This window comes from Anticarsia gemmatalis, chromosome 2 (genome assembly GCF_050436995.1).
Source record: "Anticarsia gemmatalis isolate Benzon Research Colony breed Stoneville strain chromosome 2, ilAntGemm2 primary, whole genome shotgun sequence".
Classification (NCBI taxonomy): domain Eukaryota; kingdom Metazoa; phylum Arthropoda; class Insecta; order Lepidoptera; family Erebidae; genus Anticarsia; species Anticarsia gemmatalis.
Window position 1 is genome coordinate 7,048,798 of NC_134746.1, and position 13,215 is coordinate 7,062,012.

Consider the following 13,215-nt stretch of genomic DNA (forward strand, 5'->3'; position numbering starts at 1 on the left):
CTGGCAGCTCTTATTTATTTGTCACTGTCAGTTTGAAAATAATAAAATGTTACCACTAAAAATAAAATAGTGAAGTGCTATAAACATTAAACTAATCGGTTACGGTTCTGGGCTCACTGTCAATGCGATCATCTTGATACGGACATTAGGTACCGTAAAACGGGGTGAATAGAATTCGCGGGGTGAATAGAAAAAAAATCAGGAAAGTTTTCAAGGCCAATATTTGAGTACTCCTCGTTGAAGAATTTAGTTCAAATTTGAAATGATTACACGTCGATATTACTTCTCTGCGGTGTCATAATTGTTTAAATGTTTAAAATGATATTTATACCCAAAAAAATGCTTCAAAGACAACCGTCCTCGAATGCCTTAATATCGACCTCCAAAACTTTGGATTTAAAGTGGGATTTCTTTTCTAATGAGTTGTTTGAAGTGTTTATCTCTTTAAGTGTATATTAATCTATAAAGATACAATATTGTTAATTGAAAAAACGTTTTTAAACCTAAAAAATATGTTTAAATCACAGAAATAGTCATTTTTTTGTATAAACGGGGTGAATAGAATCGTTTGAAGGGTGAATAGAACTACAGTACGGGGTGAATGGAAACATAGCAGGGTTCAAAAGAAACGCGTAAGGGGTGAATAGAAACGAGTGAGGGGTCAATAGAGATTAATAAATAGGGTTGTCAAAAACTGTAAACAAAATTAACATAAACAATGAAAAATTAATAGTTATTCATGTTCTGAAATTCACAATTATCATTGTATCAAAGTTATAACGGCAAACTACTGCATATAGTATGAAAGTTAGTCAGGTTATCTTGTTTTATTTTTTGAGTTAATCTATACGAATCTATACTTCTATACTAATATTATAAAGCTGAAGAGTTTGTTTGTTTGTTTGTTTGAACGCGCTAATCTCAGGAACTACTGGTCCGATTTGAAAAATTCTTTCAGTGTTAGATAGTCCATTTATCGGGTATGAGTACGGGTGAAAAATGTTACAAAAACGGGGACAATTTTGACCCATTCTCTCTTATGTGACGCAAGCGAAGTTGCGCGGGTCAGCTTGTGTAATTATCAACGGTTATTTCAATTTTTAAACACACAACCTCCCTTTTCAGCATGTTGGATAAGTCGTCTTTGACAGCCCTAACAGTTTTTCCATTCACCCCTTTGGTCGTTTCGATTTACCCCTATCGCTGGGTGAATAGAAATTGACCATTTTTTTAAGGAAATATCGTAAAATTATGCATATTTTTCGACAAATATGGTTTTAGCTCTTTCTTCATGGCGCCGGACATGATATAGAATAACCCGACAATAAAAATAACAAGTTATTCGCAACAAATTTTTAGGACAAAGTTGAAAATTGTTTCTATTCACCCCGTTTTACGGTATTTACTTACTAAGAATTAACACTTATCAATTTCAGACATACGCAATGCCTTCACAATACCAAGTAAATAGAGCACGACGCAACTAATAAATCGACTACAAAACTGCCTTGTTTTGACACTGACAGTGACAGAGTTGACATTAGACGATTTGTGTCAAAATTGATGTTCAAAGATAACCGCGCTTTCCAGTTGGCTAAAATAGTGTAAAAACTTATGAAAAATGCAAGCTTTCCTTAAAACTGGTAAAATATCAGCTTCAGACAAGCCCTCTTCATCTGGGCTCAAAGGTTCCACGAAGAAAAAACCGCCGGCACCATGGGTTGAGAAATAGTAAGTTGCGAACTTGATGAAAAGTTCTTACTCAATTTGGAATGTCGATTTAACTGTGTTTCTTTGTAACTTTTAGCCGACCGAAGACAATTGATGATATAGTAGACCAAGGGGAAGTGGTGCAAGTTCTAAGAGAGTGTTTATCAGGCGGAGATTTGCCACATTTGTTGTTTTACGGTCCGCCGGGTACCGGTAAAACGAGTGCGATTCTCGCAGCCGCGAGGCAGCTTTTTGGCGATATTACTCGTGATCGTGTGTTGGAGCTGAACGCGTCGGACGAGCGTGGTATTCAAGTGATCAGAGATAAGGTGAAGACCTTCGCTCAGTTGACTGTTAGCAGCACAAGACCTGAGTAAGTATTCATTCCAACAACAGCTGACATTTGTTATTACTTGTAGTCATTTAAACATTATGTGTGCAAACAGCGAAAGTTTAAGAACTTTAATTACTAGATGTTGTTCATAGATTAATTTAGAAACAGACACTGAAAGTAAAAAAGTATAATCCTATGTAACATATAATTTTTGTTTTGCCATTCAAAATAACATATTTTTTGGATACTTATTCATTTTCCAGTTTAAGGTAATTGGTCATCATGTATTTTCCATAGTAACATTGCATCAACTATCCATAAGTATTGAAAAATCAGTGGTGTATGACCAATAGATTAAGTTAGAATTGTTTGGTGACATAAGATTTTTCTATTGTGTTATGGTCCCATAGAAATATTATTTGTTGAGACTACATTATAGTCACAAACTTCAGCATAAGATGTCATAAAAAATGGAATTATACTAATTTCCAGTGGTCGACCATGTCCTCCATACAAGCTAGTGATCCTGGACGAAGCCGACTCCATGACCACAGCAGCACAGGCTGCTCTGAGGCGAACCATGGAGAGAGAGACAAGGACAACACGGTTCTGTCTCATCTGCAACTATGTGTCCAGGATCATACCACCCATCACTAGCAGATGCTCCAAGTTCCGCTTCAAGCCTTTAGCTAGAGAGAATGTTATCAAGAGGTAATACTATTATAACAAAATATTGTTGAATAAAGTCCTTTCCATCAAATACTTCAATGAGATTGTCTTGCTTCTTTCAAATTTCAATCATTCTTATTCTGAAGAGATTGGAAGTATCATAGTCACACAATAAGCAAAAGAATGAGAAGAATTCCTTAAAACTTTTCATAGCTATACTATGCATAAACCTTTTGCTTATTTGAGTATTTCCCATCATTATACCTACATGGAACTTAACACAAGAATCAATTGGCAAATTTTACCATGAGCTGGTGCAATCATTGTAAACAAACACCTTATTTAAAGAAATCAAGTTAAAACAGTAGTCCATTCATGTGTAGATTGCGTGAAATCTGCGCGGCGGAAGGCGTGGACGTCGGCGAAGGTGAGGTCCTGCATCAGGCGGTGGACACGTGTGAAGGAGACTTGCGACGTGCACTCACCGCGCTGCAGTGCTGCCAGAGACTGCTCGGGAAGATCACTGCTGATGGACTTGTCGAGGTAAAATTACTACTATATGTAAAAATGTTCTAATAAGAGATTCTTGCCAGCTCTTCTCATTGGCCCTACCTTCTGAAGTGGCAGTAAATTATCTCTCTGTATCATTGACTATCATAAGTGTCAGCATTTGACCTAAATGAATTATTTGATTTTCAAATATTACAAGTCCTAAAAGTAAATTCAATACATAGTAGGTAAAGAATGGCCTTGATTAAATGTTTGATAACAATTAAAAGTTACATTTGAGGTAAAACAAGTCTAAATAATTTATTGAATTCTCAATTATGGTGACTAAAAGTAAATGTTTATAGCGTTAGCGTTTATTAGCGTGTCTCAAGTCTTTGTGCTTCAAGTTATTCAATTCAGTCATTATTAAGAAAATACCACGCGGCGAGGGCACGTTACTTGGTACCGGTACCTGGTATTATCAGTGAGTCATATGGCCTATTTTGACGCTTGTTTGATATTGCATACGATTACATGCACATGCACGTATACGCAATACGAGCACGTATGTTAGTGTGTTTTTATTTCTAAATACAATGTGAAAAATAGGGTATTTGACATAGTTTACGAAAATATATCAATCATCATTTGATATAACAGTTTTTCTTGACTAAAAAGTGTTATAAACTGGCTGAAGTACTCTATTGCCTTACGAAACAATTCTCATGTGGTCTTTCTTATCAGGTAACAGGGCTGGTACCTGATAAGTTGGTCAATGAGTTCCTGGGTATCAAGAATTACAGTGAACTAGAGCAGTTTGTAGAAAAGTAAGTACTATTTTAATCTTTCTTCAAATTTCTTATACAGATTAGGGTAGATGGTATTGAATGTGCAATTTTTTACTTGATTAAGACTAGATTTACACAAGCTTTATTTAAATCTACAGATCATTTGCGTGGTAGGAACATAATTACCATCATAGATAAACTCATTATCTGGTATTTTTTACAAAAGTTACTCTCTAGTTACGCGGTCTTCTTATATTTACACCGGATACGCTATTTGTCTTATTTTATAGTCTGACAACTTAGTAAAGAGCCGTGTCATGCACTATATATCTAGATTATTAGTAATATTTTTGTGTTTTCCCAAAATAGAGAATCTGTGTCAAATGGGTCACCGACAGCTGCATAAGCCTGTGGGTAGCTGATGTTCTAGCTATATTATGAATTTTTTGTACCATCGCCAGTCGGGTACCTTGCAATCAAGGCTCTGCTAAGTTGTCGGACCATGGTATACTAATATCCAATTTCACAAACCTTGAATAAAATTGCGTGTTACAAAAGTTAAAAGAAAAACACAGTGTCTAACCTCGTGTATGTAAGACTCCTTGTTATTATGCCAGGAAAGTTTATTATATTTCAATGTTCCTTATTTACGTAAAACAACGTTATCCTTATGACGAGTGTTAACTTGCGTCACTGCAATCAGACATTGACCTAATGCTAGCGATGTCCACCTCATCTCTGAATGGGAATTCCATGCTAATTTATTTCAATTAATTAGCATTTATTGGGACGCAAATTTTGTGTAACGGCGTGCGTCATACTTTTTGGTGACTTTATCATTGTCTACGTATTTGGTTATTTACTGGGTTCCTTTTTAAGGGTACTTACTGGTACTTTATGGCAAGATTTAAATAGTCGTAGTTAATATAGTTTGCATTTGTCCAGGCCTTTTGCCCAAAGCAAAAGGGAGTTGTATGTCTCTTTTGTGTTATGGTAGCTCCTAAACGAATGCTTCTATCTTGATGTGAATTCTACTGTTTAAAACAGTGGCATCTAAATTCCAAACAAGTGTGTCCCTCGTGTTTTCCTCCTGATCTTCATTTTATCCACCCACATTTTTTGCAAATTGTAGTAGCATAAATTATTCACTCAATTAAAAAAGTTAAGTTTAATCTATCAGTACATTTTAAACAGCTATTCTTACAGCTTTCTTCAACAAATTCTAGAACATTCCATTGTCCCCAGGTTCCTAATGGAGGCGTACTCCGCATCCCAGCTGCTTGAACAACTCAGTGCTACAGTAGTAATAGCCGGGCACCTCACGAACACTCAGAAGTGTTCTATAAGCGAGAAGATAGCGGTGTGCTCGCACAGACTCCTCGACGGCGGCGCCGAAGTCATGCAGCTAACGGACCTAGGGTGCACTGTCATTATGGCCAATAATAATCCTAATAAGATGGTATAAGCAAAGATCTGATGCAACAGACTTTTGTGTGCATGAGAACCACTGTGTTTTGTTTTACAAAATTTTCGGTGAGGAGTTTTTAGCTCTTCTGAATATTTAGGTCTAGGTGATAACGGTGATGACCTACTGGGCATAGTCCAATCTATTTAAAAAGTTCGGTTACTCCATTTTTTAAAGCAGTTGTAGTAAACTTATCTCTTGCAATCGAAATGTTATTTTCTATACCTGGATTGTTATAAAGATCTGCCGTTTCATTCTGAGGATTGAAATTAATTTTAAAAGTAATGGGTATAATACTAGCTTTCATTTGAGTGGCATGTTCATAAATTTGTACTTATCAAAAACATTCTAGGATCTTGTTTTAAATGGTCATCTTCTTATTAATACTATGCAGTGGACCTTGTTTACAGTGATGGAGTGATGTAATGTCACTCTTATTTCATGGTCAATCAAACATACAGACAATTGTACATATGAGCGTTATAAACGCACGAAGTAAATACTGTTAGTTTCACTAAATGTCAAAGCAATTTGAATGTAATTGCCTATCCTCCATGGGAAAACGGCGTGACGTTATGTATGTATATTTATTTTTTTGTTTTATGTATGAGATATTCCAGTTATGGTTACCTATTTCTTGTGTGAGATGAATATAAATTGTTACGCAGAAATGATAGTTAAACTATTCAGTAGTAGTGAGGCAAAAACTTGTTAAACTAAGCACAACTGTATGTTATTATCTGAATGGGTGCTCTCATTGGTGTAAGTGTATGTTGGCTTAATAAACGCGCTTGTTGTATAATTGAGTTTTAATACACGATTCGGAATATGATTTACTGCATCGTTTACTACTACGTTTACTTTCATTCATAACGTCGGCCGTTAAAACTCTGTCGTCAGGTGGAAGTGGCCGGCGCGGTGCACTCTGTACAGTCCGCACTGCTCCGTAGAGTGGGGACCGCGGCCAGTGGCGGCCAGCACTAGCGTCGAGTGCAGTTTACGCGCGCGTTCATTTCACTTCCGCTGTCGGTTGAACGGACGGCCGAGTAGGAAAGAAAGAAAATAACGTTCTTATAGAAAAGATAATATCGGGCGGCGCGGTGGTTCGCCCCTCCACGTCACGGCGAGCGCGCGCTGCTCCGCCATTGGTCGGCGCGCTCCCCTCCGGCCGCGCACGCGCAGCGTCTAGCTTTCCAGATTTCAAATCTCGACCGTTTATTTCATAGTGAGCGCGCGTAGCGGGCGGGCCGCGCTCCGGCGCCCGCCGCGCCGCATACATACTCATGATTGTTTAAAAAAAACACGGCAACGCGCTCGTGAACGGTTCGGTGCTACAACGTGACATCGCTAACGATCAGTGCGTGCAGTGGGTCGTGCTCGACAGTCGACGGTTCTACGAAACGGCGCTCGGCGGAAAGGTCAATTTCTTTCGATGAGTGGAGGTTTAGTGCATGTATTTCGTATCATCATGACTAGATCCACACTCATCCACGGAAGTTGCGAGTTCTTCGGTTGGAGCGGCATCGAGGGCAGCGGTGGCGGCGAGCGGTGTCCGTGAGCCGGTGATTACGGGCGGTATCATTACCGGCGCGCGTAATGATACGTTGAGTCGCTGAGCGGCAGGTACGCGGCGAGCGCTGACGCCGAGCGACCTCCGCGCCTCTACCTGGCCGCCTCACGCCTCGCACACCCGCCCAAATAATGTCATTTAGATACACTCCGCGCCGGTTAGCTATTGGTCGTTTAATGTAAGTTTTTGTAGTTGTTTTTCATCAATTTCAAAGGTAAAGAATTGAGTTTTTTTTGGATAGTTAAGTCACGGTTTATTCTGTTGCCGAGCGTCATTTTAAAAGTATGAGGTACGTTTTGTTAGATGTAACCTGGGAGGTTATCGGCGTCCATTCGAAAAACTCACGTGCGGCCGGGGTGAGCGCTCTGGGGCGAGGGGAAGGGAGCGGCAGATAGCGGCGCAGGCGCATCTGCTCCTTCTGAGAAAGGCCATTGTGGCGGTCCCGGAGTGGTCAGTGCGGTGACGTCACGGGCCGGGGCCGACAACCTTACCCCGCGCGCCGCGCCCCCCGCCGGCTGTACCTACACAACATTGAGGTACATCCGACAATGTTCGCGAACCATGCTCTAGAGATTGCTTTGCATGTTATTTGTTATGTAAAATATTTTTGTTGTTAACATATACCATTTCCGGTGAGATTACTAAAATTTCATGTTTAGTACCCGTGCTGCCGTGACTCGGTGTTTACCAAACACTTCTGGTCATGTATTTTCCCTGTGGGTTTTTCTATATCACATCTGTCAACTGTTAAGTTCTTGGTCAATCTATTAATGTCGCAGATTTTCCTTAAAAGTGAGCAACGTCAATGTTTGTGATGCCATGAACATGGCGGGAAAAATACCAAAACGTAAAAGAGTAACCTTGCTCCGGGTTGAATAATAAAATGCACACAATAAAAAGAATTTTATAGCTAACTGCCGAATTTTATGGCCTTCGCAAGTTTTATAATTGTAAATGTTCCAGGAATAACCCCGAGCTAAGTGGCAAAAGGGTTCAATATTCTCTGATTTAAAATTACTTAAAAATCTTTTTAAAAGTAAATGAAGAGAGGCAGGGCAGTTAAAAAGTAATTTGGAACAAATTTATCAGAGGTGAAAAAGATTATAATGTTCCAATAAAGACGCATCTTTTCCATCTTGTCTCACAATGGTCAAGGGCGCAAACTCATTTTAAACACCCCATATCTAGAAACATACCACTAAATTGTGCCCTATTCAAATCACAGCTATTACGCTCCAGCGCACGATTGTGCGCCTTTCTTTGGAAATTGCCTTCCCAAAGTCCCACCGGCCTGTCGGACGAACGCATAACAAAAGCAATTTCACGAATTCTTTTCAGAGTAAATTATAGTGTGTCCATCAAGAACCCCGGCTCTGTTATTTCTACATGTTTTTATGCCTCGTGGAGTTGCTTAATAGTGTTCCGGGTAGTGGGTTTAGTGGGGCAGGTACCCATCGCCAGGTAGAAGGTATCAAAGCGCGGGCTCCAACAAAAAAATAATTATGTAAGGCCCCGCTCGCTTGTAAACGTTTTGTTAAAAGTGAGAATTAGACGCGGGGAACGTTTAGCTAGACCAGTATGATGCTTTAAGCTCGTAGCTCCACATTATTTTTCATAACAAATTATCGCATTCGTTTTATTACACGTTAGTTTTCTACTACAGTACATTTTCCATAAGCGTTTCATATCTTGTTTAATTGGATAGCGTTTAATTTAAAATTAAGTGATTTGTGTTACATAGAAGTTAAATGGATATTGATTCATTATTTTGTCCGTGTCTTGTAATTGAATGCTTCGCATCGACATAGTTTCTAGTTGAATAATACTTACGATATTGTTTATGGAGTTAGCGCATTCGATGAGGCATTAGGTATTCAGGAGGTTGACCTCATTTCCCCTACATTCCAGAAAACGTGACATCATGTAACATAATGTAAACATGTCTGGGATCCAGTTGACCTTTGAATAGATTTTCAATGAGTGATTATCCATAAAATATTATGTAGATTTGATTCTTCGACTATTCTTCATGGATGCTTAACTTAGGGAAGTTACAAGCAACACACCTAACTTAAATAGGCACATAAATAGATGTTTAACCCATGTTGTCTTACAAAGTACAGTTTCAGTAAGTGCATATTGTAAGCAAATAGGAAATGAAGACGAAGAATAAATAAGCATTCAGCCGTCGGACGACAAGTTGAATGCGTCGTTTATTTCAATCGGATATAACTCAAAACTGGCCGTAACCGGAGTTGACTAGGCACGAATCTGCTAAAATATAAATGGCGATAAACAAGATCGTGGCGGCCGTTATAATTCCCATGAAGTTAGAGTTATGTGTATTGTATGCGCGTGCTCACGCGGGTCTATTTTTTTGTCGTGTAAACAGTGCGCTTCCGCGTTAGTTGTGCCGTGCGAACCGCGAGTGCCGAGGGTCGAGGGAACCGCCCGACCTAACGTAAGTTTCCTTTGTTTAACACTTCAACGCATTAGTGTAATGTTCGCACAGTTTACGCCACCTCACCGACGCGATACTACATGGCAAATTAAAGACTATATTTTGTATATTTTCCTGCCTTGTTCGGAAACCAAAAGTGATGGTTTGAACTGCAAATAAAGTAAAAATAACTATGCTTAACGGCGTTGATGTATTCAAACGGCTGAAAACTAAAGGTGAGGGGAATCATGCAATATGCACCCCATCTATTACCCCATGACGTCAATTGCATTCATAAATAATTAATGTGCTCGATGAAATAACAAGCTTTTCAACAACTTTTTTATGCCCTACTGATATTCTTTGCGTTATTATGCGCTTCGGTAGTAGAGTCGCTGAAAATGGTTTAAGGCTTCTCGGTCTCAGAGGAAGTTTTTTTAAACATTGCTCATATCTTTGTAGCAATGTTACCCGCAAATACGATGTTAGATTTTGAATTGTCTGAAAAACAAAGTGATGCGACGAGAAAATTGTGCGGCACAAAAGCAGTAGCCGACTTGATTGTCGCCAATTAGTTGTAATAACGGCCCTCGGCCGGCCGCGGTCGGATAACGCGCAGTAATTTGTTAGCGAACACCGAACACGGCTCACGGGGACTGTGAGTCTGTGAACAAGATTTATGTGTGAAATGTTCGAGGTCGATGCCTCTACCCGCTACTGGATTTTGTTACATCGTCGTACCGCTCCGCTCTCGCTCATCTGGTTTATGAAGTGTTGGACACATTTTATAGACTCTGCGAGCGTCGATGCATAACGTTATTGATTCTGTAATGAACTTTGATTGCTATTTATTGAGAGCTTTATTGTTAAGGACCTTTTTGTGGTTGGCGTAAGTGATATTCTATTTTTACGATATTGCTGTAATAACCATTCGTATTCTAATGTGACTTTTTATGATAAAGATACGTGTTCTAAGTTCGCACCGTAATATCGAGTAGGTTTTCTTACTCTTGTTGTACCACGGGTGTATTTTACGTAAGCGTAGCATGAATCATGCAGTCGTTAAGTTACAACATTTTGTTTGAATGGTACCTACTACGTGAGGCTAGTTCCCATCGTGTTTCAAATTGGCGAAGTCAAGTCTCAAGTATCACAACATCAAATTAGGTTTCGTGTCGTGTTACAGATAGCTCAGCGCTGATTTTGTCATTTGTTTTTATTAAATGTGCTTTATATGCTTAATGTGTCGTTTCATTCCTAATGCTAATCTGTGTTATTGCATATAACTTGTTATGCAATACTTTACAGCAATGATGACTGAACACTTTCAGTAAGTACCTACATACCTACCTATCTATGAACATTATCATTTATTTTGTACGTACGCAGCAAAAACATCCTGCAGTCACGTTTTACCAAGAAGAGCCATTGGCCAGTAACACCGTCGACCACAGCAATGCTCGGCCGGTACCGCCAGCGAGTGCAACGTCCACAGGTCGGTACCTCAAGGGCAGTGATGCGCAATGCCTATCCTTGGATCCTGTTTACGCGCATTCGAATCCAATTTTCTTTGAAGGCGGTCTGCAATCTACAATCATTATTTTTGCAAAGACAAATCCATTTCTGCCTGCGGTACGTGACTGTGGGGTAATGAGAGCTAATGGCGGGTGAGCTGTCATTACGCGGGCGCTCGGCTGCGCGCGCGCCGATTGCGGTGTCAGGTCCGTGCGCCGGCGCAGCGGCGCTCGTTCGATGCGCCCTCCTCGCAATTCCGCTCCGCCGCCGCGGTCACGATTGCTGTCAGCTTGTGACACCACAATCATTATTGCACTTTTATGCTCAATTCGACGGTTACAACAGGCACGCCTTGTTTTCTTATTTTTTGCAATAATCAAAGTCTCCGTGCACGCTAATTGCAGTTTGGCAAAAACTTCAGAGTACTTAAGTCGGTTGCATAATTAAATTGAGTTTTTATTGTCCTTTGGCAAGTTAAAGGTAAAGGTGGTGCCTTTATTTCGCCAAAATTGCAGCTATAACAGTGGAGATTAAAACAATATAATGTAGCAACCTTCTCACCAAACTATAAGTAAGTATAGTGCCAAAGAGCCACTAACAACCTAAATGCTGATGTGACATGGTTTGCACATAAGCAGATACTTAGTTAAGTTATATTTTTGATGTAAAATAAATTTACCTACATCATAAAAGTTGTTTGCTTGAAAATCGTTTGTCTGTGACAAACAACGTCATATTGGCCTTTATAATGTTCAATATCTAGGACCTACTTACATTATAGTCGCATACATGATACTTCAGGCTTTGCTTTCAATATCAGAACAAAAAAAATGGAGGATTTTTCATGTGTAGGAAACAATAAAGAACTACCTATGTGAAAAAAATACCTTGGGGGCTCCGAAAATCTATCTGGTGTTTTATTCTGGTGATTATATATAAAGAAACACCCATCTGCCTGTAGATAAGCGATATTATGACGTACATACATACATAACATCACGACTGGTATACCCGAAGGTTAAGGCAGGCAACGGTGTATGAAATACACACGTGTTTCGCTGTTTACAACGTAATAGGGGGGAAATTTATTGCCATATACTGGGCAATTTACTAACCTCTGCTAAGAGCTACTATTGACAAAGATCTAATATAAAAAAAGACGGCCCGATCCGGGAATCCAACCCGAGACCTGGTGATTAGCTGTCGCATACACTACCGTCCAAACCACAGAAGCAGTTATGATCTTAAGACGTATACTTTAAATATACAATAGGTACATCGGAAATGACATACCCAAAATGTTACCGAAATTCATAAAAATACAATTTTGCACAATGATAAATGCGATGGGGGAAAAACTCGTTCACTGCAAAAACAGACAGATGGATGTCTGCAGGATCATGAATGAGAAATATACAACAAAAGGTGCAGATTTCTGTGAGGGGACTAATATGTAAATCTTCAACGGGTTTCAAGAGTTTAAACTGCTTCTGCATGTTGTGGTTTCAACAGCTAACTAACTCGATCAAAGAATTAAGATACGCTATATACCTAAGTTTGGTAAATATGAGTGCATATTTTTGACATAACAAAACTTACAAGTTACATATTATTACGATTTAAGGCTTACAACATTTAATATCAAAGTTCTGACAGAGAGTTAAATATTGTAAAATGTTTTTGTTGACGTCAAACTTTAAACAGAATTACTCGGTTATGACGTTATTGAGAAACTAGGGTTAGAAATGGAAATCCCAGTACAGTAATTTCAGAGATTATCTTATACAAACAATACAAATAAAGTAAACTAATGTCGTTGGTGCCCAGCCTTCTAGCCTTCTGAATTTTATTATTAGCCGCAAACTTGGCTCCAATGAAACACGAATCAAACTTACTTTTACATATATATGAGCTACAACTTCCACGAAAGCAATCAAATAATGTCATAACAAGCATACAGTAGTATGTAGGTGTTAATAACCGCATTAAACATATTTATATTTATGCTACTCGTAATTCGGCGGGCAACACAACCGATTATGTGTCTGACGCGGTTACATTAACATTATAACTCATTACAATATTTTTATAGCCTTTTGTGGAAGTAATTTGTATGCTGTTACGAACAACGGTAATCAGATTAAAAAAGGAACATGTACCTGGCACATACGTATTTTTTTCAGTCTAGATTCATTTGAGTGATTTTGACGCTATATACATGTGTCTGTATTTAAA

At 39.0% G+C, this 13,215-nt stretch overlaps 1 protein-coding gene across 1 annotated transcript; it reads left to right on the forward strand.

Annotated features, from left to right (window-relative positions):
• The first annotated feature begins 1,539 nt into the window (after nucleotides 1-1,539).
• On the forward strand, nucleotides 1,540-6,254 carry LOC142982131 (replication factor C subunit 4). The gene is made up of 6 exons (XM_076128481.1): nucleotides 1,540-1,731; nucleotides 1,808-2,083; nucleotides 2,537-2,755; nucleotides 3,097-3,256; nucleotides 3,947-4,029; nucleotides 5,236-6,254. Exons 1-6 carry the CDS (start codon nucleotides 1,622-1,624, stop codon nucleotides 5,453-5,455), a joined length of 1,068 nt encoding a protein of 355 aa, XP_075984596.1. The 5' UTR covers nucleotides 1,540-1,621; the 3' UTR covers nucleotides 5,456-6,254.
• Nucleotides 6,255-13,215: the final 6,961 nt, after the last annotated feature.

Coding starts and splice junctions, on each gene's coding strand:
- LOC142982131 (XM_076128481.1), top strand. CDS start 1,622: ATGCAAGCTTTCCTTAAAACTGGTAAAATATCAGCTTCAGACAAGCCC. Junction 2,084..2,536: donor GTTAGCAGCACAAGACCTGA/GTAAGTATTCAT, acceptor ACTAATTTCCAG/TGGTCGACCATGTCCTCCAT. Junction 4,030..5,235: donor CTAGAGCAGTTTGTAGAAAA/GTAAGTACTATT, acceptor CATTGTCCCCAG/GTTCCTAATGGAGGCGTACT.